The sequence below is a fragment of the Papio anubis genome, chromosome 2 (assembly GCF_008728515.1).
Source record: "Papio anubis isolate 15944 chromosome 2, Panubis1.0, whole genome shotgun sequence".
In the NCBI taxonomy this organism is placed as follows: Eukaryota; Metazoa; Chordata; class Mammalia; order Primates; family Cercopithecidae; genus Papio; species Papio anubis.
Genome location: NC_044977.1, coordinates 91,237,063 through 91,262,059, shown reverse-complemented (window position 1 = coordinate 91,262,059; position 24,997 = coordinate 91,237,063). Strand labels below are relative to the sequence as shown.

The following is a 24,997-nucleotide window of genomic DNA, read 5'->3' as shown; positions in this document are numbered from 1 at the left end:
CACAATCTTGGCTCACTACAAGCTCCAGCTCACTGCAATCTGCACCTCCCAGGTTCACACCATTCTCCTGCCTCAGCCTCCTGAGTAGCTGGGACTACAGGCACCCGCCACCACTCCCAGCTAATTTTTTGTATTTTTAGTGGAGATGGGGTTTCACTGTGTTAGCCACGATGCTCTCGATCTCCTGACTTTGTGATCTGCCCACCTAGGCCTCCCAAAGTGCTGGAATTACAGGCGTGAGCTACCATGCCCAGCCACTTTTTTTTTTTTTTTTTTGAGAGGGAGTCTTGCTTTGTTGCCCAGGCTGGAGTACAGTGGCACAATCTCGGCTCACTGCAAGCTCTGCCTCCCGGTTTCACACCATTCTCCTGACTCAGCCTCTCGAGTAGCTGGAACTACAGGTGTCTGCCACCACGCCCAGCTAATTTTTTGTATTTTTAGTAGAGACGGGGTTTCACCGTGTTAGCCAGGATGGTCTCGATCTCCTGACCTCGTGATCTGCCTGCCTCGACCTCCCAAAGTGCTGGGATTACAGGAGTGAGCCACCGCACCCAGCCTAATTTTCATATTTTTAATAGAGACGTGGTTTCACCATGTTGGCCAGGCTCGACTTGAACTCCTGACCTCAAGCCATCAAACCGTCCACCCACCTCGACCTCCCAAAGTGCTGTGATCACAGGTGTGAGCCACTGCACGTGGCCTCACTGTCACTTTTTCCAGGAGGTGTGCATGATCCTCCCTACTGGGCCTGGTCCTCTTATTCTTTTTTTTTTTTTTTAAACCAGTGTAAGGTACACAATTTTTTTGTCTTTTTTTCCTATTCTCAAAGCACAAAACATGCTTTTTTGATAATTATATACTGTCCTTCTGACTTCTTCAGGCACTTGGCAGAGCACATGGCACAGGACTGGATTATGAAAGAATAAGGGAGCAAAGTGCTTTTGGGGAAGAGACATGTAGGACATTAGGGGTCACAGGTAATCTGGTTCTACCCAGATTTACAGGTTGCTACTCTCCATTCCAGGAGTCAGATTTGAAGTCTACAAATGTCAAAAAGCCTTGGTTCCATTTGAGTGGAGTTTTGTTTTGTTTTTGAAAAAGAGTCTCGCTCTGTTGCCCAGGCTGAAGTGCAATGGTGTGATCTCGGCTCACTGCAACCTCTGCCTCCAAGGTTCAGGCAATTCTCCCTGCCTCAGCCACCCAAGTAGCTGGGATTACAGGCGCCCGACACCACACCTGGCTAATTTTTGTATTTTTAGTAGAGACGGGAGTTTCACCATATTTTGGTCAGGCTGGTCTCCAACTCCTAGCCTCAAGTGATTTGCCCACCTCGGATTACTTGGGATTATAAAGTGCTGGGATCATAGGCATGAGCCACCGTGACTGGCCACTCAGGAGTCTTGATTGCATTTGTGAATGACTAATCTTCTTCCTCAGAGGTTAACAGTCTAAGAGGAGTACTGGGGCTGGCCATCTCAGGTCCCCGAGGGCCCGGCATATGATATTCATCACAAATATTGGTCTACTAATATAAAAACATTCCACTCTGGCAGGGCTCAGTGGCTCACGCCTGTAATCCCAGCACTTTGGGAGGCCTAGGCGGGCAGATCACCTGAGGTCAGGAGTTCGAGACCAGCCTGGTCAACATGGCGAAACTCTGTCTCTTCTAAAAATATAAAAAGTAGCTAGGCATGGTGGCAGGCACCTGTAATCCCAGCCACTGGGGTGGCTGAGGCAGAATTGCTTGAACTTGGGAGGTGGAGGCTGCAGTAAGCTGAGATCATGCCACTGCACCCCAGCCTGGGCAACAGAGCATGAGACTCCTGAGAGTTCCAAGGAACAACACAGGTAGAGTGAGGTCCAAAGGGGAAGCTGATAGTTCTGCCTGGGTCACCTCAAGGGGGACTCAAAGGCTGGGGTGGAGAGAAGCAGAGGGAGGTGGGCCTGTTTAGTTCTGAGGATGGAGCCAGAGCAGGTCCAGAAGGCCCTACAATCCTTAGTGACCTAAGGGCAGACAAAGGGGGAGAGCAGCAGCAAAGATCACTGCTTAGAGCAAGAGGAAAAGGCCTTGAGTCACCAATTTGAACACAAATGCTGGGACTTCAGAGCAGCACTGCCATGTCTCTGGGCACCTGTTTGCACAAGCAGAAGCTACACCCAGGCCCTGCAGTCCCCCGCACTGCGTTAGGAAATGGCTTCAAATCCGTCTTGAAAGATTGGCAGCAGGGTCAACAGATGGAGAAGCTGGACCTGAGTGGTGCCTGAAAAGCAGCAGCTGGCTTCAAAGACAAGCCCTTATCCTGGGCCTGAATGTGAGATTGCATGTAAGTGTTGGGCAGGGCATAGTCAGAAGGGCCAGTTAAATTGTAGTTTTCTCACTCTTAAATACATGAGGCAGAAACTTGTAAGATCAGCATCACAGCAGATACAAGCACTTGGTAGCAACATGGAAAAATCTAGCCAAGTAACAGAATTTATAACATTGCATGAGCTTCCAACTGTGTAAAATGCGCTTCTGTGAGCCTAACAATTGGAGAGGCCATAGACTCCAAATGTGAGTGGGGGCTCATGTTATTTCGTGACAGTCATTTCAGTGGGCAGCAAGTAGTCGTAAGTCTGTTAGAGTTAGGCAGTCAACCCTTGCCTTGTGTCTTCTTTTTTAAGTATGGACTTTGTTTTAACTGGGTCTTGGGATGGCCCTTTGCATGTTCTGGTGAAGGCAGAAATTCAGGCCAAGAGCCAGACTTCCCACAAAAGAAATAGTGGACCCTACACACTGCAGACAAAAGGACAGAAAGTTCAGACTTGGCTAGGATAAGGGCAGGAGGGTTAAGTTCCCACCACTATGACAATGAGATTAGAAAAAGTATCCCCCAAATGACACAGGACATACACACAGTTCTGCTGACAACTGGCACTTTATTAGTGGGGAAACTCGCCTTGGTCTGGCAGAGACCGGGATGGACAGGACGAGCGCCCATCTCGAGGGGGTATTTTCTGTATTATCAGGTGTTCCTCCTTGTAGGTTTAGAGGAAACACCCTCATAGATGAAAACCCCCCAGAGAGCAGCGCTGCAACTGCCAAGCAGCTGGGGTAGGAAAGGGGCCCTAGGCACTGCTGGGACCTTGAGACAGGAGGGCTTCGATGTCAGGCTCGATGTCAATGGTCTGGAAGCGGCGGCTGTACCTGCGTACGGGCACACCGTCAGGGCCCACCAGGAACTTCTCGAAGTTCCAGGCAACATCGTTGCGGCACACCGGAGACCAGGTGATGAGCTTGGGATCGGTCATGAGCGCAGTGGCATCGTCGCTGGGGGCTGGCAGGGCCTCCCGCAGGAAGGCGAAGAGAGGGTGCGCCCCTGCACCGTTCACCTCGCACTTCTCGAAGAGCATGAAGTTGGGCTCGAACCCACCACCAGGTCGGACGTACTTGAGAGAATTCAGAATCTCTTCGTTCTTGGCGTTCTCCTACGGGAGAGAAGGGCAGCTGGGACCCGGGGTCAAGAGGGGGAGGGAAATGTTCTAACCACTAACAAGGGAGTTTTTCTATGAGTCACCGGGATTTTGCCCTCCATGCGCAATCCCAGGGCGGACAAGAATTCCAGCAGCTACGAGCACACGGGAAGCGAGAGGGTAGCCAGACTCTCTGCGCATAGAGCCTATGGCACCCCCCAGCACCCCGCCGGCACCCCCAGCCACCACGCCCCGCCCGGCGCACCTGATGCCCAAACTGGTTGCACGGGAAGCCGAGCACCACCAGGCCCCGGGGCCCAAGGCGCCGCTGCAGCTCGTTCATCTGGGTGTAGTCCCGGACCGTGGTGCCTCAGAGGGACGCCACATTCTCGATAAGTAGCACCTTGCCCCTTAGGGAGCCCAGGCTCACAGGCTCCCCGCCGGCCAGCGGGCGCGCCGAGAAGGCGTACACCGCCGCCGCCGCCGCTAGCCGAGCAGCACACATGGCGCAACTGTCCGAGCAGGTACGAGAGCGTCCCGAACAAGCACGGTGAGAAGAGGCCAGGAGGCGCCTCCTTTTAACTGGTCGGCGGCAGCTCACGTGGCGCAGGCAGTTTTTTGGACCCGAGGGTCCCGCCTCATCCGGCCCCCGCCCTATCCGGAGGGCTCGGCCCCTCCTTCAGTCGGGAAAAGGCTGAAGGGTGCGCCCGAGCCGGACGTGGGCTCCGCCCAGGCCGGGAGGAGCCGCGGGCATGTGTTGTCTGGCCCACGCAACCAGGCGGCAGCGGTCCAGGTTACCCTTCCGAGGGCTGGGGCCCTCGAGGGCTCCGTTTTCTTTCTCAAAGGCTCCTCAATTAGGATGTGGGGTTCGGCATAGAAGGCTGGTGGGCGGCGGCAGCAGCTGCCGGTGCGCAAACAACCCTCCTCTCCTGTGCCATGTTACCGGCAGTGCAGGGGACAGCCAGAGGGATATGGGCTTCCGGTCTCCCTCCTCCCTGTCTCCAAAGCGGCACCGCCCTTGTGCGGGCCTTCTAACAGGGCAGAGTCCTGGAAGCTCTGCCCCAGCTTCCTGAAGTGGAGCCCAAGAGCTCGTCAGGGCCAAGGAAACGCGGCCTGAGTCCTCCCTCTCTGGCCTCCTCAGTAGGCTGCATTCACCCTCCCCCCAAATCTGAACTAGAATGCGGTACAGGGTAATCATTTCCATGTTATTGGGAGGGACCAGATTAGCTGCTGGGTGGGTGGGAGGTGGGGCACAACCTCGTCTTTTGCACCCTGAACAAACCTCTCCAGGGTGAGCTAGGCCAGGAAGTCCTTGCATCCTCCTGCCCCCAGCCCTGGAGAGAGCAACACAAACAACAGGATACAGGAAGTTTAGAAAACTGCCTTTATTCTATTAGTAGTTGGAAAAATTAACTGGTACAGAAAAAAAGTTTAGTCAGCTGGAGAGAAGAGAGACTGAGTGCCACAATGAGAACTGGTGGCTCCTTTGGGAGGGAACCTGGATACAGTGAGAAGAGCACTGTGAATTAGAGCCAGATGCTGAAGTCCAGGTGAGACAGGTTATGCCACCTTCCAAAGTGTCTAATTGCCTCAGGCGTGAAACCAATTCCTACTTAGCCCAGCTCCAGATAGGGGTACTGAGATACATGGGGCCGAAAAGGGGTAATATGGCCATCTTTTATCAGAAAAAGTGACAAAACGGGAATTTAAAAATGAATTTTCCATCTGACTTTATTTCCAAATACACTTTCTTTTTTAAAAAACCAATACACTTTCTTTGGGGATGACAAATATCAGTATTAGGAAATCCAATTATACAAAAAATACTACATCTAGTCTGGGGTAGATATATTTATTTTTGGTAACATACATTAAGTGGCACTAATTACACAGTAACTATAAGGTAACTAACATGAAACCACAGAACTGTAACTCTGCCACAGCTGCATGAACTTGGGCTTTTCTGGTTGAGCCCATTTTCAAAAAACTGCCCACCCCAGAGCTATGCCAACAAAATCTGTTAATGCGTAAAGCCCTGAAGTGGTGACTCACCAGAGTACCTTGCAGCTGACAGATAATAGGCAGGACATGTTAGTTATAAAGTAGTTACAGCCTAATTCACAAAAGTTACCAACTGTTTCTCTTTCTAGAAAGAAGCAAGAAGTTAAGAAATTCCTTGAATTAGCGCCTGGTGTGTCAGGTGGGAGTGCAGAGGAGGGCTGTTAGAGCAGTGTCAAAAGGACCCTGGTGGGCCAGACGGGTTGGACATCATTAATAATCATAGTTGGCTTCTAAATACTGGTAGCAAGATGACTTCTGATTTGTAATCTTAGGTAAATTATAGATAAATGAAAAAGGCCAGTAATCATACACTAAGATTAATAAACAGCACTTCAAAATTAACCGCATAAGGGCTGTGCTTGCAGCAAGGTTTCACAAGACAAGGCACCCAGATTTTTTCTTCCCACGTCTAGCTTGCAGAGCAGCTCTCGTAGCCATTTCAAAAACCTCTCTCACTCCATCTTTGGTCTTTGCTGAACACTCCATGTACCCAAAAGCACCAATCCTGTTTGCCATATCTCTGCCTTCTTCAGGTTTCACCGGCTCCTAGCAAAAAGAAAAAACAGTCCTTTTAGCTAACAGTGTGGCATACACATAGTAAGTAAAGAGTATTCAAATTCAGCTTAAAGACTTTTTTTTTCTTGTTTTGCAACAGTTTTACTCTTTTTTTTTTTTGAGACGGAGTCTTGGTGTGTTACCCAGGCTGGAGTGCAGTGGCCAGATCTCGGCTCACTGCAAGCTCCGCCTCCCGGGTTTATGCCATTCTCCTGCCTCAGCCTCCTGAGTAGCTGGGACTACAGGCGCCCGCCGCCTCGCCCGGCTAGTTGTTTGTATTTTTTAGTAGAGACAGGGTTTCACCGTGTTAGCCAAGATGGTCTTGATCTCCTGACCTCGTGATCCGCCCATCTCGGCCTCCCAAAGTGCTGGGATTACAGGCTTGAGCCACCGCGCCCGGCCCAGTTTTACTCTTGTCAGTCGCCCAGGCTGGACTGCAATGGTATGATCTCAGCTCACTGCAACCTCCATCTCCTGGGTTCAAGCGATTCTCCTGCCTCAGCCTCCTGAGTGGCTGGGACTACAGGTGCCCACCACCACGCCCAGCTAATTTTTTAGTAGAGATGGGGTTTCACCAGTTTGGCCAGGCTGGTCTCGAACTCCTGACCACGTGATCTGCCCACCCCGGCCTCCCAAACAGCTGGGATTACAGGCATGAGCCACTGTGCCCAGTCTTAAAAAAAGACTTTTTTTTTTTTTTGAGACAAAGTCTGGCTCTGTCGCCCAGGCTGGAGTACAGTGGTGCAATCTCGGCTCACTGCAACCTCTGCCTCCCGGGTTCACGCCATTCTCCTGCCTCAGCCTCCTGAGTAGCTGGGACTACAGGCGCCCGCCACCACACCCAGCTAATTTTTTGTATTTTTAGTAGAAACAGGGTTTCACCGTGTTCGCCAGGATGGTCTGGACCTCCTGACCTTGTGATCCGCCCGCCTCAGCCTCCCAAAGTGCTGGGAATACAGGCATGAGCCACCGCACCCGACCAAAAAAAAGACTTTTTTTTTCTTTTTTTTTTGAGATGAAGTCTCACTCTTGCCCCCAGGCTGGAGTGCAAGGGTACGATCTCAGCTCACTGCAATTTCTGCCTCCTGGGTTCAAGCAATTCTCCTGCCTCAGCCTCCCGAGTAGCTGGGATTACAGGCACCTGCCACCACACCCGGCTAATTTTTGTATTTTTAGTAGAGAAGGGGTTTCACCATGTTGACCAGGTTGGTCTCAAACTCCCGACCTCAGGTGATCCACCCGGCTTGACCTCCCAAAGTGCTGGGATTACAGGCGTGAGCCACTGCGCCCGGCCAAAAAAAAAAAGACTTTTAAAAGCTGTTAAACTTGGCTATGTGCGGTGGCTCACGCCTGTAATCCCAGCACTTTGGGAGGCTGAGCTGGGCAGATCACGAGGTCAGGAGATCAAGACCATCCTGGCCAACATGGTGAAACACCTCTTTACTAAAATGTAAAAAATTAGCCAGGCATGGTGGCGGGCACCTGTAATCCCAGCTACTCAGGAGGCTGAGGCAAGGGAATTGCTTGAACCTGGGAGGCGGAGGTTGTGGTGAGCCAAGATCGTGCCACAGCACTCTAGCCTGGCAACAGACTGAGACTCCTCAAAAAAAAAAAAAAAAAAAGAAAAGAAAAAAAGCTAAATTTATGAAATTTTAAAACTGACATATGGTAACTACCCCCTACCAAACATAAAATCTCTAATAAACATGGTATAGGCCGGGCGCGGTGGCTCAAGCCTGTAATCCCAGCACTTTGGGAGGCCGAGAGGGGCGGATCACGAGGTCAGGAGATCGAGACCATCCTGGCTAACACGGTGAAACCCCGTCTCTACTAAAAAATACAAAAATCTAGCCGGGCGAGGTGGTGGGCGCCTGTAGTCCCAGCTACTCGGGAGGCTGAGGCAGGAGAATGGCGTAAACCCGGGAGGCAGAGCTTGCAGTGAGCTGAGATCCGGCCACTGCAGTCCAGCCTGGGCGACAGAGCGAGACTCCGTCTTAAAAAAAACAAAACAAAACAAAACATGGTATACACTGGGAAGTAGAAAGAGGGAAGAGGTCAGAGGAGGCCTGGAAGGTTAAGGAGTCAATCAAGGGCAAAATTACTTAAGCTACCAATCCAGGACTAAATGCTCTGAAGGAAATACAGCCTACCCTTGACATTCAGACAAAGAAACCTGAGTAAGAGAACTTAGGTTGAAGATCTCAGTGCCTCTCCAGTGAGGAAGCCCTGCCATTACGTCAGCTGGTTTCTGAGAGGCCAAGATGCCATATCCATCATCACTTTAAAAAAGGCATTGGGAGTGGTAGAGCGGGAAGGCATTAGGGCTTTCTATCTGGACTCCCAGCCTTCATGATTTCCTTATCTTTCAGTTGCCACTAATTTATCTTTGGCCTCACATGTACCAAAGTAATAGCTGGGGAAGGCAATCAAGAGTCTAACAGGGCCAGGCGTGGTGGCTCACGCCTGTAATCCCAGTACTTTGGGAGGTCAAGGCGGGTGGATCACCTGAGGTTGGGAGTTTGAGACCAGCCTGACCAACATGGAGAAAACTCATCTCTACTAAAAATACAAAAATTAGCCAGGTATGGTGGCACATGCCTATAATCCCAGCTTTTCGGGAGGCTGAGGCAGAAGAATTGCTTAAACCTGGGAGGCAGAGGTTGCAATGAGCCGAGATAGCACCACCGCACTCCAGCCTGGGCAACAAAAGCAAAACTGTGTCTCAAAGAATAAAAATTAAGGGTCTAACAGACGCCAGGCACAGTGGCTCACACATGTAATCCCTGCACTTTGGAAGGCAAAAACAGGCAGATCACTTGAAGTCAGGAGTTCAAGACCAGCCTGGCCAACATGGTGAAACCCCATCTCTACTTAAAACAAACAAACAAACAAACAAACAAACAAAAAAACTAGCCAGGCATGGTGGAGGGCGCCTGTAAGTCCCAGCTACTCGGGAGTCTGAGGCAGAAGAATCGCTTGAACCCCAGAGGCGGAGGTTGCAGTGAGCTGAGATTGCATCAGTGCACTCCAGCCTGGGTGACAGAATGAGACTCCATATCAAAAAAAAGAAAGTTCCTACATCTAAAGCCACTGACTACTTGCTACTGATGAAATGGTTCATTCTCAGGCCAGGAGTCCTTATGGGCATAGCACTACTTCATAAAAAACATTCCATCTCACAGAACTAGTGAACTATTTTAGGGATCTTCTGTGAAGATTCCAATCAATGAGGGTCAGAGGGCCAGAGAGGGACTTCTGAGCCTCTAAAACAACCTGGCCTGTGAAGGTTTCTGCTGGGCTCCCCAAACCTCCAACCTTGGGGCCACAGTTCAAGAATACTACAAGACAGTCCTGCCCCAGATCATGCCTGCTTCATCTTGGCTAGCTCCCGCCTTGTGTGCTCATCATTCCGAAGATCCTTCTTATTCCCAACCAAGATGATGGGCACGTTGGGACAGAAATGCTTGACTTCCGGGGTCCACTTTTCTGGGATGTTTTCTGAAAAAAAAAATGTAGAGAATTTGGGGATACATACAATTCTATCTTGAAGACTTTCCAAGAACCTCAGTGAAATTCAGAGACACTTTCTTTGTGGCTTCAGAAGAATGCTAGACATTTAATGAAACCCACTAGTTTCAAAACCATAAAAAAGGGCACATATAATCCCTTTCCTTTAAACAGAGAACCACCAGCTTTTTCTCAGTATAGCCAAGAATGGTGCTGAGCATCTCCTGTAGGTGGGGCCCAAGGAAGGGCTCTGGAGGAGCAAAAGATCCACAACACAAGGTAGCTTCACGGGGGTACTTCCTGCCCCACAAAGGCAGGCACTTTACAGGACATCCGTTACTGCTGGTAGATGATTCTGACATAGCTTACAGAAGGGGTGCCCATTCTAGGGCGGCAGCTGACCCAGGGTCTATATGCTCCTTTTCTAACTTGTTCATGGACTCTCAGCATTAACTTCTACCCTATGGGTTTACTGGTATTTCAAATGGCTCAAGAGTGACTTTTGGCCAGGCGCAGTGGCTCACACCTGCAATCCCAGCACTTTGGGACGCCGAGGCAGGCAGATCACGAGGTCAGGAGATCAAGACCATCCTGGCTAACACGGTGAAACCCCATGTCTACTAAAAATACAAAAAATTAGCTGGGCGTGGTGGTGGGTGCCTGTAGTCCCCACCTGCTGAGGCAGGAGAATGCCGTGAACCCGGGAGGCAGAGTTTGCAGTGAGCCGAGATCGCGCCACTGCACTACTGGGTGGCAGAGCAAGACTCCATCTCAAAAAAAAAAAGAATGACTTTTGAAAATAACCAAACGAGGCTGGGTGTGGTGACTCGCACTTGTAATCCCAGCACTTTTGAGAGGCTAAGGCAAGTAGACAGCTTGGGCCTAGGAGCTCAAGAACAGCCTGTGCAACATGGCTAAACCCCATCTCCGGCCGGCACAGTGGCTCACGTCTGTAAGCCCAGCACTTTGGGAGGCTGAGGTGGGTGGATCACCAGAGGTCAGGAGTTCGAGATCAGCCTGGCCAACATGGCGAAACCTCATCTCTACTAAAACTACAAAAATTAGCCAGGCGCGGTGGCACGCACCTGTAGTCTCAGTTACTCGGGAGGCTGAGGCAGGAGAATCATTTGAACCCAGGAGGTGGAGGTTGTGGTGAGTCAAGATCTTGCCACTATACTCACTACAGCCTGGGCAACAGAGTGAGACTCTGTCTCAAAAAAATCAAGAACCCCATCTCCACAAAAACATACAAATACTGAGTTTACTCTCAGGCGGGCAGATTGCCTGAGGTCAGGAGTTCGAGACCAGTCTGGCCAACATGGTGAAACCCCATCTCTATTAAAAATACAAAAAAATTGCTGGGTGTGGTGCCTCACGCCTGTAATCCCAGCACTTTGGGAGGCCAGGGCAGGCGGACCACTTGAGGTCAGGAGTTGGAGACCAGCATGACCAACATGGAGAAACCCCATCTCTTCTAAAAATACAGAATTAACCGGACTTGGTGTCTTGCATGCCTACAATCCCAGCTACTCAGGAGGCTGAGGCTGGAGAATCGCTTGAACCTGGGAGGCAGAGGTTGTGGTGAGCCGAGATCGTGCCATTGCACTCCAGCCTGAGCAACAAGAGCGAAACTCCGTCTCAAACAAAACAAAACAAAACAAAAAAACTAACCGCGCATGGTGGTGCGTTCCTGTAATCCCAGCTACTGGGAGGCTGAGGCAGGGGAATTCCTTGAACCAGGGAGGTGGACGTTGCAGTGAGCCAAGATCGTGCCACTGCCCTCCAGCCTGGGCGACAAAGCGAGACTCCCTCTCAAAAAAAAAAAGAAAAAAAAAAAAGAATACTGACTTCTGAATTATGTGGCTGTGTTTAGGCTAATGAAATGATCACATTCAAGCTTCTATCAGTTAGTTAAGACACTCCAGAAAAAGGCTAAGCCAGGGCAACCAAAAAAAAGAAAAAAAGTCTTTCCCCAAAAGAGATGGCTTTACATTTGGAACTCATCTGGTATACTTTTTTTTTTTTTTTTTTTTTTTTGGGAGATAGTCTGGAGTGCGGTGGCCCGATCTTAGCTCACTGCACTTCCGCTTCCCAGGCTCAAGTGATTCTCCTGCCTCAGCCCCTGGAGCAGCTGGGATTACAGGCGCACACCACCACACCCAGCTAGTTTTTGTATTTTAGTAGAGACAGGGGTTTACCATGTTGCCTAGGCTGGTCTAGAACTCCTGACCTCAAGTGATCTGCCAGCCTCAGCCTCCCAAAGTGCTAGGATTATAGGCATCAGCCATCGCGCCCGGCCTTAGTTTATTCATCTTTGTATTTGGAATTCATCTAGTTTACTCATCTAGTTTACAAGGCGGTTACATTTTTAAATAACATTTAATATTATTTAGTAATAATAATATTATTTTTGAGATGGAGTCTTGCTCTGTTGCTTAGTCTGGAATGCAGTGCCATAATCTCGGTTCACTGCAATCTCCACCTACAAGGTTCAAACCATTCTCCTGCCTCAGCCTCCAAGCACCTGGGACTATAGGTGTGTGCCACCATGCCTGGCTAATTTTTTTTAACTTTTAGTAAAGACAGGGTTTTGCCATGTTGGCCAGGCTGTTCTCGAACTCCTGACCCTCAGGTGATCTACCCGTCTGGGCCTCCCAAAGTGCAGGGATTATAGGTGTGAGCCACCGTGCCCTGCCTAGGTGGATACATTTTAAATAAAGTAGCCATGGGAAACCTAGCCTGAAAGGGACCCAAGGCCCACACTCTACAGTCCTAAACTCCAGGACTCTGGCCACTGATGATTGCTTCTCTGAAGTTCATGTCTGCTTTTCAGCCACTTGATGCCCAGAAACCAGATGCCAACCAGTTACATAGGCAAATGCAGGGCCACTCACCTAAACTATCAGGGCTGTCGATGGAAAAACACATCAGTATAACATCGGTATCTGGGTAGGAGAGGGGCCTCAGGCGATCATAATCTTCCTGCCCAGCTGTGTCCCACAAAGCCAACTCTACCTGTAATGGGAAAAACAACCACAAAAATGCAAGGTTAATCCCCCTACCCACTTTTAGAAAAAGTGACACTTACCATAGTACACTGAAATGGCAGACGGTCTAAAACAGTAAAACACAGGAGTATTTACATTTTTTCTTTTTTTTCTGAGACGGAGTCTCGCTCTGTTGCCCAGGCTGGAGTGCAGTGGCACGATCTTGGCTCAAGCAAGCTTCGCCCCCGGGTTCACACCATTCTCCTACCTCAGCCTCTTAAGTAGCTGGGACTACAGGCACCCGCCACCACGCCCGGCTAATTTTTTGTATTTTTAGTAGAGACAGGGTTTCACCGTGTTAGCCAGGATGGTCTCGTTCTCCTGACCTCGTGATCTGCCCGCCTTGGCCTCCCAAACTGCTGGGATTACAGGCGTGAGCCACTGTGCCCAGCTGAGTATTTACTTTTATGAGCATCAAGCTCAAATGAGAGTATATTTAAATTATTTTACGCTGAAATTTCTCAAAATTGAAAATCTGAGAGCCTATCTCTACAAAAAAACCTTAAAAATTAGCTGAGTGTGGCCACGCGCAGTAGCTCACGCCTGTAATCCCAGCACTTTGGGAGGCCGAGGCAGGCTGATTGCCTGAGCTCAGGAGTTTGAGACCAGCCTGGGCAACACGGTGAAACCCCGTCCCTACTAAAATACAAAAGAAATTAGCCGGGCATGGCAGCGTGCGCCTGTAGTCCCAGCTACTCAGGAGGCTGAGGCAGGAGAACTGCTTGAACTCGAGAGGCGGAGGTTGCAGTGAGCTGAGATCGCGCCACTGCACTCCAGCACTCTAGCCTGGACGACAGAGCGAGCCTCTGTCTCTAGAAAAAAATAAATATAAAATAAATAAAAATTAGCTGAGTGTGGGCCAGGCACGGTAGCTCACACCTGTAATCCCAGCACTTTGGGAGGCCAAGGTAGGCAGATCACCTGAGGTCGGAAGTTTGAGACCAGCCTGACCAACATGGAGAACCTCCATCTCTACTAAAAATACAAAATTACCCGGGCATGGTGAAGCATGCCTGTAATCCCAGCTACTCAGGAGGCTGAGGCAGGAGAATCGCTTGAACCCGGGAGGCGGAGGTTGCAATGAGCCGAGATTGCGCCGTTGCACTCTAGCCTGGCCAACAGGAGCGAAAGTCCGTCTCAAAAAAAAAAAAAAAAATTAGCTGACTGTGGTGGTGCATGCCTGTAGTCCCAGCTACTTGGGAGACTGAGGTGGGAGGACTGCTTGAGCCCGGGGGGCCGAGGTTGTAGTAAGCAGAGATTGTGCACTCCATCCTAGGCAGGGAGACCTTGTCTCAATTAGGAAAAAAACAAAACAGATACTAGAACTGAACCAAGTGGCATAATTCAAAATGTCAAATCAAAAATAACTTTGTAACTTATAAAAGTGTTTAATTATAAGTAACATTGTACTATGATAGAAAGCAGACAGAAGGGAAGAAGTCAAATTTTAAATAACATTCCACCAGGCATACAGGCAAGAGAGGAAGATACAAGACTAAGTAAATTTTCTGCTATAATGTGGAAACCATGGAGACAAATCTGTATTTTGAGTTGGTAGGCAGGAAAAGACACCATGCTGGGTGTTAGGCAAGGCCTGAGATGACAGCAAAGTCCTTTTGGCTATGCCTTTACTACTCAAGAAATGGCTGAAATAATGCATCACATAAGGTGAGAGAGTACTCCTTTCACATCCGGGTACATCCTCACCCTTCTGTGGTAGAAGGGTAACCTAATGCCTGGGCTCTGAACACAAGTCCCATTCAACACTGTCCAGCACTGCAGGCAGCTCTGCTACCCCTTCTTATCACCAAACTCCATGTTAAACTTTGTTAAACATCCTCTGTACAGAGGCCCTTTGAGGCCCAAGAGGTTTCCCTCCAATACTTGGAACACATCTTTCTTCTCTTAGCGCCTCCACAGCCCAAATTTCAGTTTCTAAATGATTTCTTCCCTAAAACTGACAGTTCTTCTACCCCCCAACTTTTGCCCCAGGATGCATCATCACAAAGAACCGCCACAAGGCCCACTGTACTTCTGTCATGCACACCATCATGTGTAACAAAGATATACTGATGCCCAATTATCACAATCTGTCTGTCCTCACAATAATGGAACTCATTTACTCCCTGGCAAATCCCACTCTCCCAGCCCCCTCCACCCCACAGTGTTCAGTCATATATTCAGCCTCTATTGGCGCCTGATAGAATGCTTCCAAGGTGTTGAGCCTGTCTCATATCAAAAGGAGCCTTTTCATTGTGAGCAGGCCTACTCTTGGTACCATGATCACCTACAATCTTGTATGGTTCCCTAGGCTGTCCTACTGCATACTGTTTTTTTGTGTTTTTTTTCCTGTTTGTTTTGCTTTTGGTTTTTTTTTTTTTTAAACAGAGTTTTGCTCTTGTCGCCCAGGCTGGAGTGCAGTGGCGCAGTCTCAGCTCACTGCAACCTCTGCCTCCCAGGTTCAAGTGAATCTCCTGCCTCAGCCTAAGGCACACCCAGCTAATTTTTTGTATTTTTAGTAGAGATGGGGTTTTGCCATGTTGGGCAGGCTGGTCTCAAACTCCTGACCTCTGGTGATCCTCCCGACCTCTGGTGATCCTCCCACATCAGCCTCCCAAGGTGCTGGGATTACAGGTGTGAGCTACGGTGTCCAGCCTTGTACTATTACATACTGTTAAATGAATATTCCTACACAGTACCCTCTCCCATCTTGGGGACTCTTGAGTCGCTCTGAGGCAGGCAGGTAGCCTGTGATATGCTCTTTAATCAAACACTTTTATTCCGGGGGACTCTCCTCAATTGAGGACCTCCCCCTATCTTGCGAGGGTCAGTGATGTCCAACGTTTGCAGCACAAGATACTCACAGACCATGCCTCAAGGTTTTAAGTCAAGATCTCTAAATTTCTTATGGGCAAGATTCTGGTTGTTCCAAGATGCCCAGGCAGAGATGATGTTTCCAAGAGAACCTAAGAGCTGCTTCCAAAACATACATACTGCCACAGGTGGAAAAGACTCTTCCAGTTCATGCTCACAGACATGCAGCAACTAACGGCCACTCTCTGGAGAAAATGTTAGGATACAACCAGTAATACACATTCACTAGGCTTTTGAGAAATGAGCTATGAAAATGCCAACCTACCATTGCTTCCCCAAGCCAATGGATCTTTCTATGTATGGTGTATCAATCTAAGATAAGAGGGCTATTACTTGACACCAATCCTGAAGATGTCATCACATTTCTACCTAGTTTGTCACAACTGGTCCCTGTGTCCACATAAAACCAGTATTCCTATCAGGACCACAAAAACACCTATGTCCAAGCATACATGAAGAAGACTGAGGCTGAACTAACACTTTGTATTGGTTTGCCATCTGCAGGGTACATCCCAAAATTCTGTTAGGATAGTATTTGTTGTATTTTTTCCAACTATACTTGGGCCAAAAAGTATCTTAGAGGTCCTATTAGCATAAGAGCAATCATTGTGGCTCACTTTGTATTTGAATAAAAAAGACTACAAAATATAGGCCGAGCACGGTGGCTCACATCTGTAATCCCAGCACTTTGGGAGGCCAAGGTGGGCAGATCACAAGGTCTGGAGATCAAGACCATCCTGGCTAACACGATGAAACCCCATCTCTACTAAAAAAATACAAAAACTTAGCCGAGTGTGGTGGCGGGCGCCTGTAGTCCCAGCTACTCGGGAGGCTGAAGAAGGAGAATGGTGGGAGGCAGAGCTTGCAGTGAGCAGAGATCACACCACTGTACTCCAGCCTGGGCAACAGAGAGAGACTCCGTCTCAATAAATAAATAAATAAATAAATAAATAAATAAATAAATAAATAAGACTACAAACTATAAAAGAGGTTTTTGAGCATGGAAGTACTCATCTCTTAGAAAACGCTTTGGTGCTTCCAAACATTTTCCATTACTTCACAGAATTTGATGTCACCTATAAAAACCGTTTTACAAAGAAGGAAGGCTCAAAGGTCAGGCAGCTTATTGATGGTCAAACAACTATCAGGAAGCCCTACAATGAGGGACCCTGGAGTTCTGAGCAGCTGGTCTAACCCACATTCCTCCCACAGTGCCACAAAAGGAGGCTAGGTAACCCTGGGACAGAAAGAAATAAGTAATGTAGCCAAGTGAGAAGTGGCCAGGCGCAGTGGCTCATGTGTGTAATGCCAGCACTTTGGGAGGCCACGGCGGGTGGATCACCTGAGGTCAAAAGTTCGAGACCAGCCTGGCCAACATGGCGAAACCTCGTCTCTACTAAAAATACAAAAATTAGCCGGGCTTGGTGGCGGGCACCTGTAACCCCAGTTCCTCGGGAGGCTTGATAGGAGAATAGCTTGAACCTGGGAGGCAGAGGTTGTTGTAAACCAAGATCGTGCCACTGCACTCAGCCTGGGCGACGGAGTAAGACTCTGTCTCCAAACAAACAAAAACAAAGTAAGAAAGGAGAAAGGGGATGAATTAATGGAAGGTAAAATATCAAGTGTTAGCAGCATATAAGACATATAACTGAATGCCCAATAAAAATGAGGATGTTGGAGAAGAGCACCTCATTCTAGTTTCAGGGATTTTTTTTCTTTCAGCTGACCCACTTCAAAAGATGTACAGGAGAGCTGGGTACACTGGCTTACACCTCTAAGTCCAGCCACTTGGGGCCTGAGGTGGGAAAACTTGAGCCCAGTTGTTTGAAACCAGCTGGATCAACACATGAAGACCTCATCTCTAAAAGCATAAATTACCTAGATATGGTGGCACATACCTACAGTGCCAGCTATTTGGGAGGCTGAGGTGGAAGGATCACTTCAGCCCAGGAGTTCAAGGCTGCGGTGAACTATGATCATATCACTGTACTCCAGGCCTGGGAGACAAAGTAAAATCCCTGTCTATTTAAAAACAAAAACAAACAAACAAAAAAAGAACAAAAAAAAGTATGGGAGGCCAAGTAAGGCATTACTTAGACAACAAAAGGAAGATGATTAAAAAAAAATAAAATTAAAACCAAAAAAAACCCCTCCAATTCCCTAAGAGTTTTCTTCCAGTCTTGCCAGAGGGCTTTTAGGACAGAAATGGGGAAGCACTCTTCTCACCATCAATGACAATAAAATAAAACAATTGTGGCAGGCTGTTTTACATTAAAGAAAAAAAAATCTTTTAAAATTAAAAGGTAAGTGGCCGGGCACAGTGGCTCATGCCTGTAATCCCAGCACTTTTGGACGCTGAGGCAGGTGGATCACCTGAGGTCGGAAGTAGACCAGCCTGACCAACATGGAGAAACCCCTTCTCTACTAAAAACACAAAATTACCCAGGCATGGTGGCATATGCCTGTAATCCCAGCTACTCGGGAGGCTGGGGCAGGAGATTCGCTTGAACCCGGGAGGCAAAGGTTGCAGTGAGCTGAGATGGTGTCACTGTACACTCCAGCCTGGGCAACAAGAGTGAAATTCCGTCTCAAAAAAAAAAAATCAGCTGACTGTAGTGGTGCATGCCTATAGTCCCAGCTACTTGAGAGACACTGAGGTGGGAGGACTGCTTGAGCCCGGGAGGCAGAGGTTGTGGTAAGCCGAGATTGCACCACTGCACTCCACCCTGGGCGACAGAGCAAGACTCCGTCTCAAAAAAAAAAAAAAAAAAAATTAAACATAAGCAACAATGTTGTTTAAATGTCACATTGGTGGTGGTGTCATATCAGTACAATCCTTTGAGAGCACAAACAATAAGAACCTCTTGAACTAGTAATCTAACACTTGGACATTTGATTAAATACTTTGACAGATTGTTTTAAAAGTCCAACCATAGGCCGGGCACGGTGGCTCAAGCCTGTAATCCCAGCACTTTGGGAGGCCGAGATGGGCGGATCACGAGGTCAGGAGATCGAGATCATCCTGGCTAACACGGTGAAACCCCGTCTATTCTAAAAAAAATACAAAAAACTAGCCGGGCGAGATGGCGGGCGACTGTAGTCCCAGCTACTCGGGAGGCTGAGGCAGGAGAATGGCGTAAACCCGGGAGGCGGAGCTTGCAGTGAGCTGAGATCCAGCCACTGCACTCCAGTCTGGGCGACAGAGCGAGACTCCGTCTCAAAAAAAAAAAAAAAAGTCCAACCATACAAAGAGGTTCATCTGAGCACTATCTATATGGCAATGAACTGAACTTCAAATATATGTAAACTTGAAAACAGCACATATGGCTGGGCAAGGTGGCTCATGCCTGTAATCCCAGCACTTTGGGAGGCTGAGGCGTGTGGATCACCTGAGGTCAGGAGTTTGAGACCAGCCTGGCCAACATGGAGAAATTGCATCTTTACAAAATACAAATATCAGCCAGGCATGGTGGCGTGCGCCTGTAATCCCAGCTACTCTACTCTGGAGCCTGAGGCAAAAGAAATTGCTTGAACCCGGGAGGTTGCAGCGAGCCGAGACTGCACCACTGCACTCCAGCCTGGGCAACAGAGCAAGACTCTGTCTCAAAAAACAAAACAACAAAACAAACAAAAAACCAACAACACATAAGCTAAGGATGCCATGTGAAATACATATGAATGTAAACAAAGTCTGCATGAGTAGCAGTTAAAAATGAAAAAACGGCCAGATCACCTGAGGTCAGGAGTTCATGACCAGCCTGGCCAATGTAGTGAAACCCCATTTCTACTAAAAATACAAAAATCAGCCAGGCGTGGTGGCGCATTCCCATAATCCCAGCTATTGGGGAGGCTGAGGCAGGAGAATCCTTTAAACCTGGAGGAAGGCTGAGCACACTGGCTCACTCCTATAATCCCAGCACTTTGGGAGGCTGAGGCGGGTGGATCACCTGAGGTCAGGAGTTTGAGACCAGCCTGGTGAAACCCATCTCTACCAAATACAAAAAATTAGCTGAGCATGGTGGCACATGCCTGTAATCCCTGCTACTTGGGAGGCTGAGGTAGGAGAATCACTTGAACTTGGGAGGCAGAGGTTGCAGTGAGCCAAGATCGAGCCACTGCACTCTAGCCTGGGCGACAGAATAAGACTCCATCTAAAAAAAAAAAAAAAAGGAAAAAAAGAACAAATTTGGACTAAGATGGCAGGATGAGAATGGATTATTCTTTTCAACATTTTTGTTATATAGTATACTGAAGAGGCAAAAAGCTCTAATTCTCTACATGCTTCATAAATATTCTAACGTGGAAAATGGCATCAGTTGTTATGAAAAGTATACTCACCTGTTTTCCATCCACCTCGATATCTGCCACATAGTTCTCAAACACTGTGGGCACATACACCTCTGGGAACTGGTCCTTGCTGAAGACTATGAGCAAGCATGTCTTTCCACAGGCTCCATCACCAACAATCACTAGTTTCTTCCGGATGGCAGCCATTGCTGAAACACAAAACACAGATGTTACCTGCAATGCACAAGAAGCCATAGGTAGCTTACAGGCTATGACACATGCTTTGGTAACCACAGGGCATAAGCCTGTATTAGCATACTCAAATTCAAACTTCTAGTACACTGACTCCACCTGGCACCAAAAGGTTATACATCAAAAACTCATAACTAACTTTATACTTAATGGTAAAACACTGAAAAAAAGTCTGCCTCTAAGATCGAAACAAAATAATCTTGTGTTCTTGCTACTTCTTTGGTACAATCTCACTCAAGCCAACCTGGAGTGCACTGGCCCAATCTTGTCTCACTGTAACTCCAGCTCCGGGTTCAAGTGATTCTCCTGCCTCAGCCTCCCAAGTAGCTGGGATTATAGGCATGCACCACCACATGCAGCTAATTTTGAATTTTTGGTAGAGGCGGGGTTTCACCTTGTTGGCCAGGCTAGTCCTGATCTCCAGGCGATCCACCTGCCTCAGCCTCCCAAAGTGCTGGGATTACAGGCATGAGCCACCCCGCCTGCTTGTTTTTTTTTTTTTTTTTTTGAGCCGGAGTCTGCGGCTCTGTAGCCAGGCTGGAGTGCAGTGGCTTGATCTGGAGAGCTCACTGCAAGCTCCGCCTCCCGGGCTTCAGCCATTCTCCTGCCTCAGCCTCCCGGAAATTAGCTGGGACCTGGCTCACCTGCAGCGGCTAGTTTTTGTATTTTTAGTAGAGGCGAGGGTTTCACCGTGTTAGCCAGGATGGTCTCGATCTCCTGACCACCAGTGATCCAGCCGTCTCGGCCTCCCAGTGCTGGGATTACAGAGCGAGCCACCCTTGACCCTTAACCTGCCTTGTTTTGCCACTTCTATCCAGCCGCGATATTGGAGGTCCTAGCCAGGGCAATAAGATAAAAATGAAATAAAAAGACATCCAAATTGGAAAGGAAGAAGTAAAAACTATCTCAATTCATACATGAGATGATTTTTGCAATGTGAAATCCTAAAGAAACTTTTAGAATAAACAAGTTCGAGTAAGGTTGGGATACAATATTAACACTGAAAAAATCAGGTGGGCCAGGCACAGTGGCTCACGCCTGTAATCCCAGCACTTTGGGAGGCTGAGGTGGAGCAGATCACCTGAGGTGGGAGTTTGGAGACCAGCATGACCAACATGGAGAAACCCTGTCTCAACTAAAAATACAAGCAGCGGTGGTGAAGCATGCCTGTAATGCCAGCTACTTTGGGAGCACAAAGGCAGGAGAATAAACTTGAACCTGGTAAGAAGTAGGAGGGTGTAGTGAGCGAGATCGCGCCATTGCACTCCAGCCTGGACAACAAAGTGAAACTCCATCTCAAAAAAAAAAAAAAAAAAAAATGACGGGCGTGGCTCAAGCCTGTAATCCCAGCACTTTGGGAGGCCGAGATGGGGCGGATCCGCGAGGTCAGGAGATGAGACCATCCCTGGCTGACCACAGTGAAACCCGTCTCTACTAAAATACAAAAAACTAGCGAGGCCGAGTGTGGCGCCTGTAGTCCCAGCTACTTTCGGGAGGCTGAGGCAGGAGAATGGCATGAACCTGGGGCCGGAGCTTGCAGTGAGCTGAGATCCGGCACTGCACGCCTCCAGCCACCGGGCGGCAGAGCTGAACTCCGTCTCATCGATGCGGGCACCCACAGTGGTTCATCTGTAATCCCTGGCAATGTAGTGAAGAGATACTGAGAAAGGAAGGACAGAAGCATGAGGAGGGGAGAAAGAAAAGAAACAAAAGGGCCGGGCGCAGTGGCTCACACCTGTAATCCCAGCACTCTGGGAGGCTGGGATTACAGGTAGAGTGCTTGAGAATCCAGGAGTTCAAGACCAGTCTGAGAAACATAGTGAAACCCTGTCTCTACCAAAAATACAAAAAGATTAGCCAGGAGCGGTGGTGCACGCTAATCACAGCTACTTGGGAGGCTCAGGTGGGATAATCGCCTGAGTCCAGGAGATGGAGGCTGCAGTGAGCTGAGATTGCATCACTACATTCCAGCCTGGGGAACCACAGTTGAGACACGGTCTCTAAAAAAAGAAAGAAAAGAAAAAAAAATCAGCCAGGTATGGTAGCATGCACCTCTGGTCCCAGCTACCAAAGAGGCTGAGGTGGGAGGACTGCTTGAGCCCAGGAGGTGGAAGATGCTGTGAGCTACGATTGCACCACTGCACTCCAGCCTGGAGTGACAGAGTAAACCTTGTATCTCAAACTCTTATGACTCAACTACAAAAAAGTAGCTTAGGCTGGTGGTCTGGCTCAGGATCTCTTGCAAGGTCGAAGTCATAAAGAATTCTTTTTGGGCCGGGCACGGTAGCTTATGCCTGTAATCCCAGTACTTTGGGAGGCTGAGGTGAGCAGAACACTTGAAGTCAGGAGTTTGAGACCAGCCTGACCAACCCAGCAAAACCCTATTTCTACAAAAAATGCAAAACTTAGCAGGGTCTGGTGGCGGACACTTGTAATCCCAGTTACTTGAGAGACTGAGGCAGAAGAATTGCTTGAACCTGGGAGGCAGAGATTGCAGTGAGCCCAGATTGCACCACTGTACTCCAGTCTGTGCAACAGAGTGAAACTGTGTCTAAAAAACAAACAAACAAACAACAAAAAAAACCAAACTCTTTCCAGCATGAAGTACAGAATGCTATTTATCTATCCATCTTTTTTTTTTTTTTTTTTTTTTCCCCTGAGATGAGGTCTCACTCTGTCACCCAGGCTGGAATGCAGTGGTGTGATCTCAGCTCAATGCAACCTCTGCCTCAGAGGCTCAAGTGATCCTCCCACCTCAGATTCCCCAGGACCAGGACCACAGGCATGCGCCACCATGCTCAGCTAATTTTGTATTTTTGGCAGAGACGGGATTTCGCCATGTTGACCAGGCTGGTCTCCAGCTCCTGAGCTCAAGTGATCTACTCGCCTCGGCCTCTCACAGTGCTGAGGGATTGTAGGCATGAGCCACTGCCCATCTATCTATGCATCTATCCAATCTACGTATATATCTAACCTATCTGTGTATTTATCTATTACGTAGTTATTTTGAGAAAGGGTTTCATTTTGTCACCAAGGCTGGAAAGCAGTGGTGCAATATTGGCTCACTGCAGCCTCTGCCTCTCAGGCTCAACTCAAGTGATCCTCCCACCTCAACCTCCCAAGCAGTAGGGACTACCAGGCTCCTGCCACCACGGGTGACTGATTTTTATACCGATGGGGTTTCACTATATTACCCAGGCTGGTCTCAAACTCCTGGGCTCATGCAGTCCTCCCGATTCAGCCTCCCAAAGTGCTGGGATTACGAGCATAAGCCACTTCACCAGGCCTAAATACAGTATATAGAAAAAATTTAAAAATAAAGAACTTTTACAATTCAATAATAAAAAGACAATCTAATCCAATTCAAAGGATGTGAGTAGGTATGACCCTGCAATTCTATTCCTAGGTATATATCTAAGAGAAACAAAAACATATGTCCACATAACAACTTGTACTTCTACATGAATATTCATAGCAGGATTATTCATAACAGTCAAAAAATGTAAAGAACCCAAATATCCAACAACTGATGTATCAATACAATGGAATGGAACACTGTTCAGCGATAAAGGATAAAGTACTGACATATGCTATAATATGGATGAATCTTGAAAATGTTATATAAGTAGAAGAACCCAGTCATAAAAACCAACATGCATGATTCCATTTACATAAAATTGTCCAGAATAAACACATCCAGAAACAGAAAATAGACTGGTAGTTGCCTAGGGCAGGGACTTGGGGGTAGAGAGAAATGGAAAATGACTAATGGAATAGTGGAGTTTCTCAGGTAACGAGATTTTTCCAAAATTATTGTGGTGATGGCTGCACAACTCTATGAATATACTATAAACTACTTATTATAGTATACATAATTCACACATTTTATTTGAGACAGGGTCTCACTCTGTTGCCCAGGCTGGAGTGTAGTGGTGCGATCTCTGCTCACTGCAACCTTAGCCTCCCCAGGCTCAAGTGATCCTCCTATCTCAGTCTTCCTAGTAGTTGGGACTACAAGTGCATGCCGACACACCTGGCTAATTTTTTGTATTTTTAGTAGTGACCGGGTTTCACCACGTTGCCCCAGCCGCTCTCAAACTCTTGAGGTCAAGCGATCCTCCCGCCTCTGCCTCTCCCCCAGTGTGCTGGGATTACAGGCGTGAGCTACCGCACCCAGCCCACAGTATATATAATTCACACTTTAAATAGGTGAATTGTAAGGTATGTAGATTATATTTCAATAAAGCTGTTACCACCACTCTCGCCCCCAGTGGGGGGAAAAAAAAAGAAATCTACAGATTCCTTCCATCTGGCAGACAGTGATAGTCAACCACCCCAATTCCCACCCTTCCCTCTTAGACCATACTTCAATTTTTAGCTATGTACTTTGTTGTAGACTACACTTCCTAACTTCCCTTGGAGACATGGCCATGTACCATGAGATGTGAATCAGCAGTATGTTGTGGGACTTCCAGAAAGTCTTTCTTAGAAAAAGTGAAGTCACATGCTCTTCTTCATTCTCTTTCTCCTTGCCTACTGCTTACATCTGAAGTAAGGGCTGATTTCTAAGTAGCCATCCTGTTATGTGAGAATGAATGCCATACCACGGGGCTGGAGGAACCAAAAGGTAAAAAGGAGCCTGGATTTCAGGTGATCTTGGGAGCCATCATCTCAGCCCCAAGACAGCCTACCTTCCATGTTGCTTCCGTATGAATGAGAAATAACTGACTCTCTTGTTTAAGATGGTATTTTTCAAGTCTCTGTTACCTGTAGTCAAACTAATCCTAAATAATATATACTTGGCTGGGCATGGTGGTTCACGCCTGAAATCCCAGCACTCTGGGAGGCCGAGGTGAGCAGATCACAAGGTCAGGAGTTTGAGACCAGCCTGGCCAACATAATGAAACCCCATCACTACTAAAAATATAAAAATTAGCTGGGTGTGGTACACGTGCCTGTAG

The 24,997-nt window shown here is 48.0% G+C and overlaps 2 protein-coding genes across 3 annotated transcripts; both read right to left on the bottom strand.

Moving 5' to 3' along the window:
- Positions 1-2,899: 2,899 nt before the first annotated feature.
- Positions 2,900-4,400, bottom strand: GPX1 (glutathione peroxidase 1). The gene is made up of 2 exons (XM_003894429.4): positions 3,719-4,400; positions 2,900-3,468 (listed from the first exon to the last, which is right to left on the bottom strand). Exons 1-2 carry the CDS (start codon positions 3,956-3,958, stop codon positions 3,109-3,111), a joined length of 600 nt encoding a protein of 199 aa, XP_003894478.4. The 5' UTR covers positions 3,959-4,400; the 3' UTR covers positions 2,900-3,108.
- A 423-nt stretch (positions 4,401-4,823) lies between these two features.
- On the bottom strand, positions 4,824-20,024 carry RHOA (ras homolog family member A). Of its 2 annotated transcripts, XM_031662822.1 has the most exons (4): positions 19,836-20,018; positions 12,471-12,591; positions 9,437-9,567; positions 4,824-6,060 (listed from the first exon to the last, which is right to left on the bottom strand). In XM_031662822.1, exons 1-4 carry the CDS (start codon positions 19,989-19,991, stop codon positions 5,887-5,889), a joined length of 582 nt encoding a protein of 193 aa, XP_031518682.1. In that variant the 5' UTR covers positions 19,992-20,018; the 3' UTR covers positions 4,824-5,886. The 2 variants fall into 2 exon arrangements, with proteins under 2 accessions (XP_031518682.1, XP_031518683.1); XM_031662823.1 differs by lacking the exons at positions 9,437-9,567; positions 12,471-12,591 and having other exon boundaries at positions 19,836-20,024.
- Between the last annotated feature and the right edge of the window lie 4,973 nt (positions 20,025-24,997).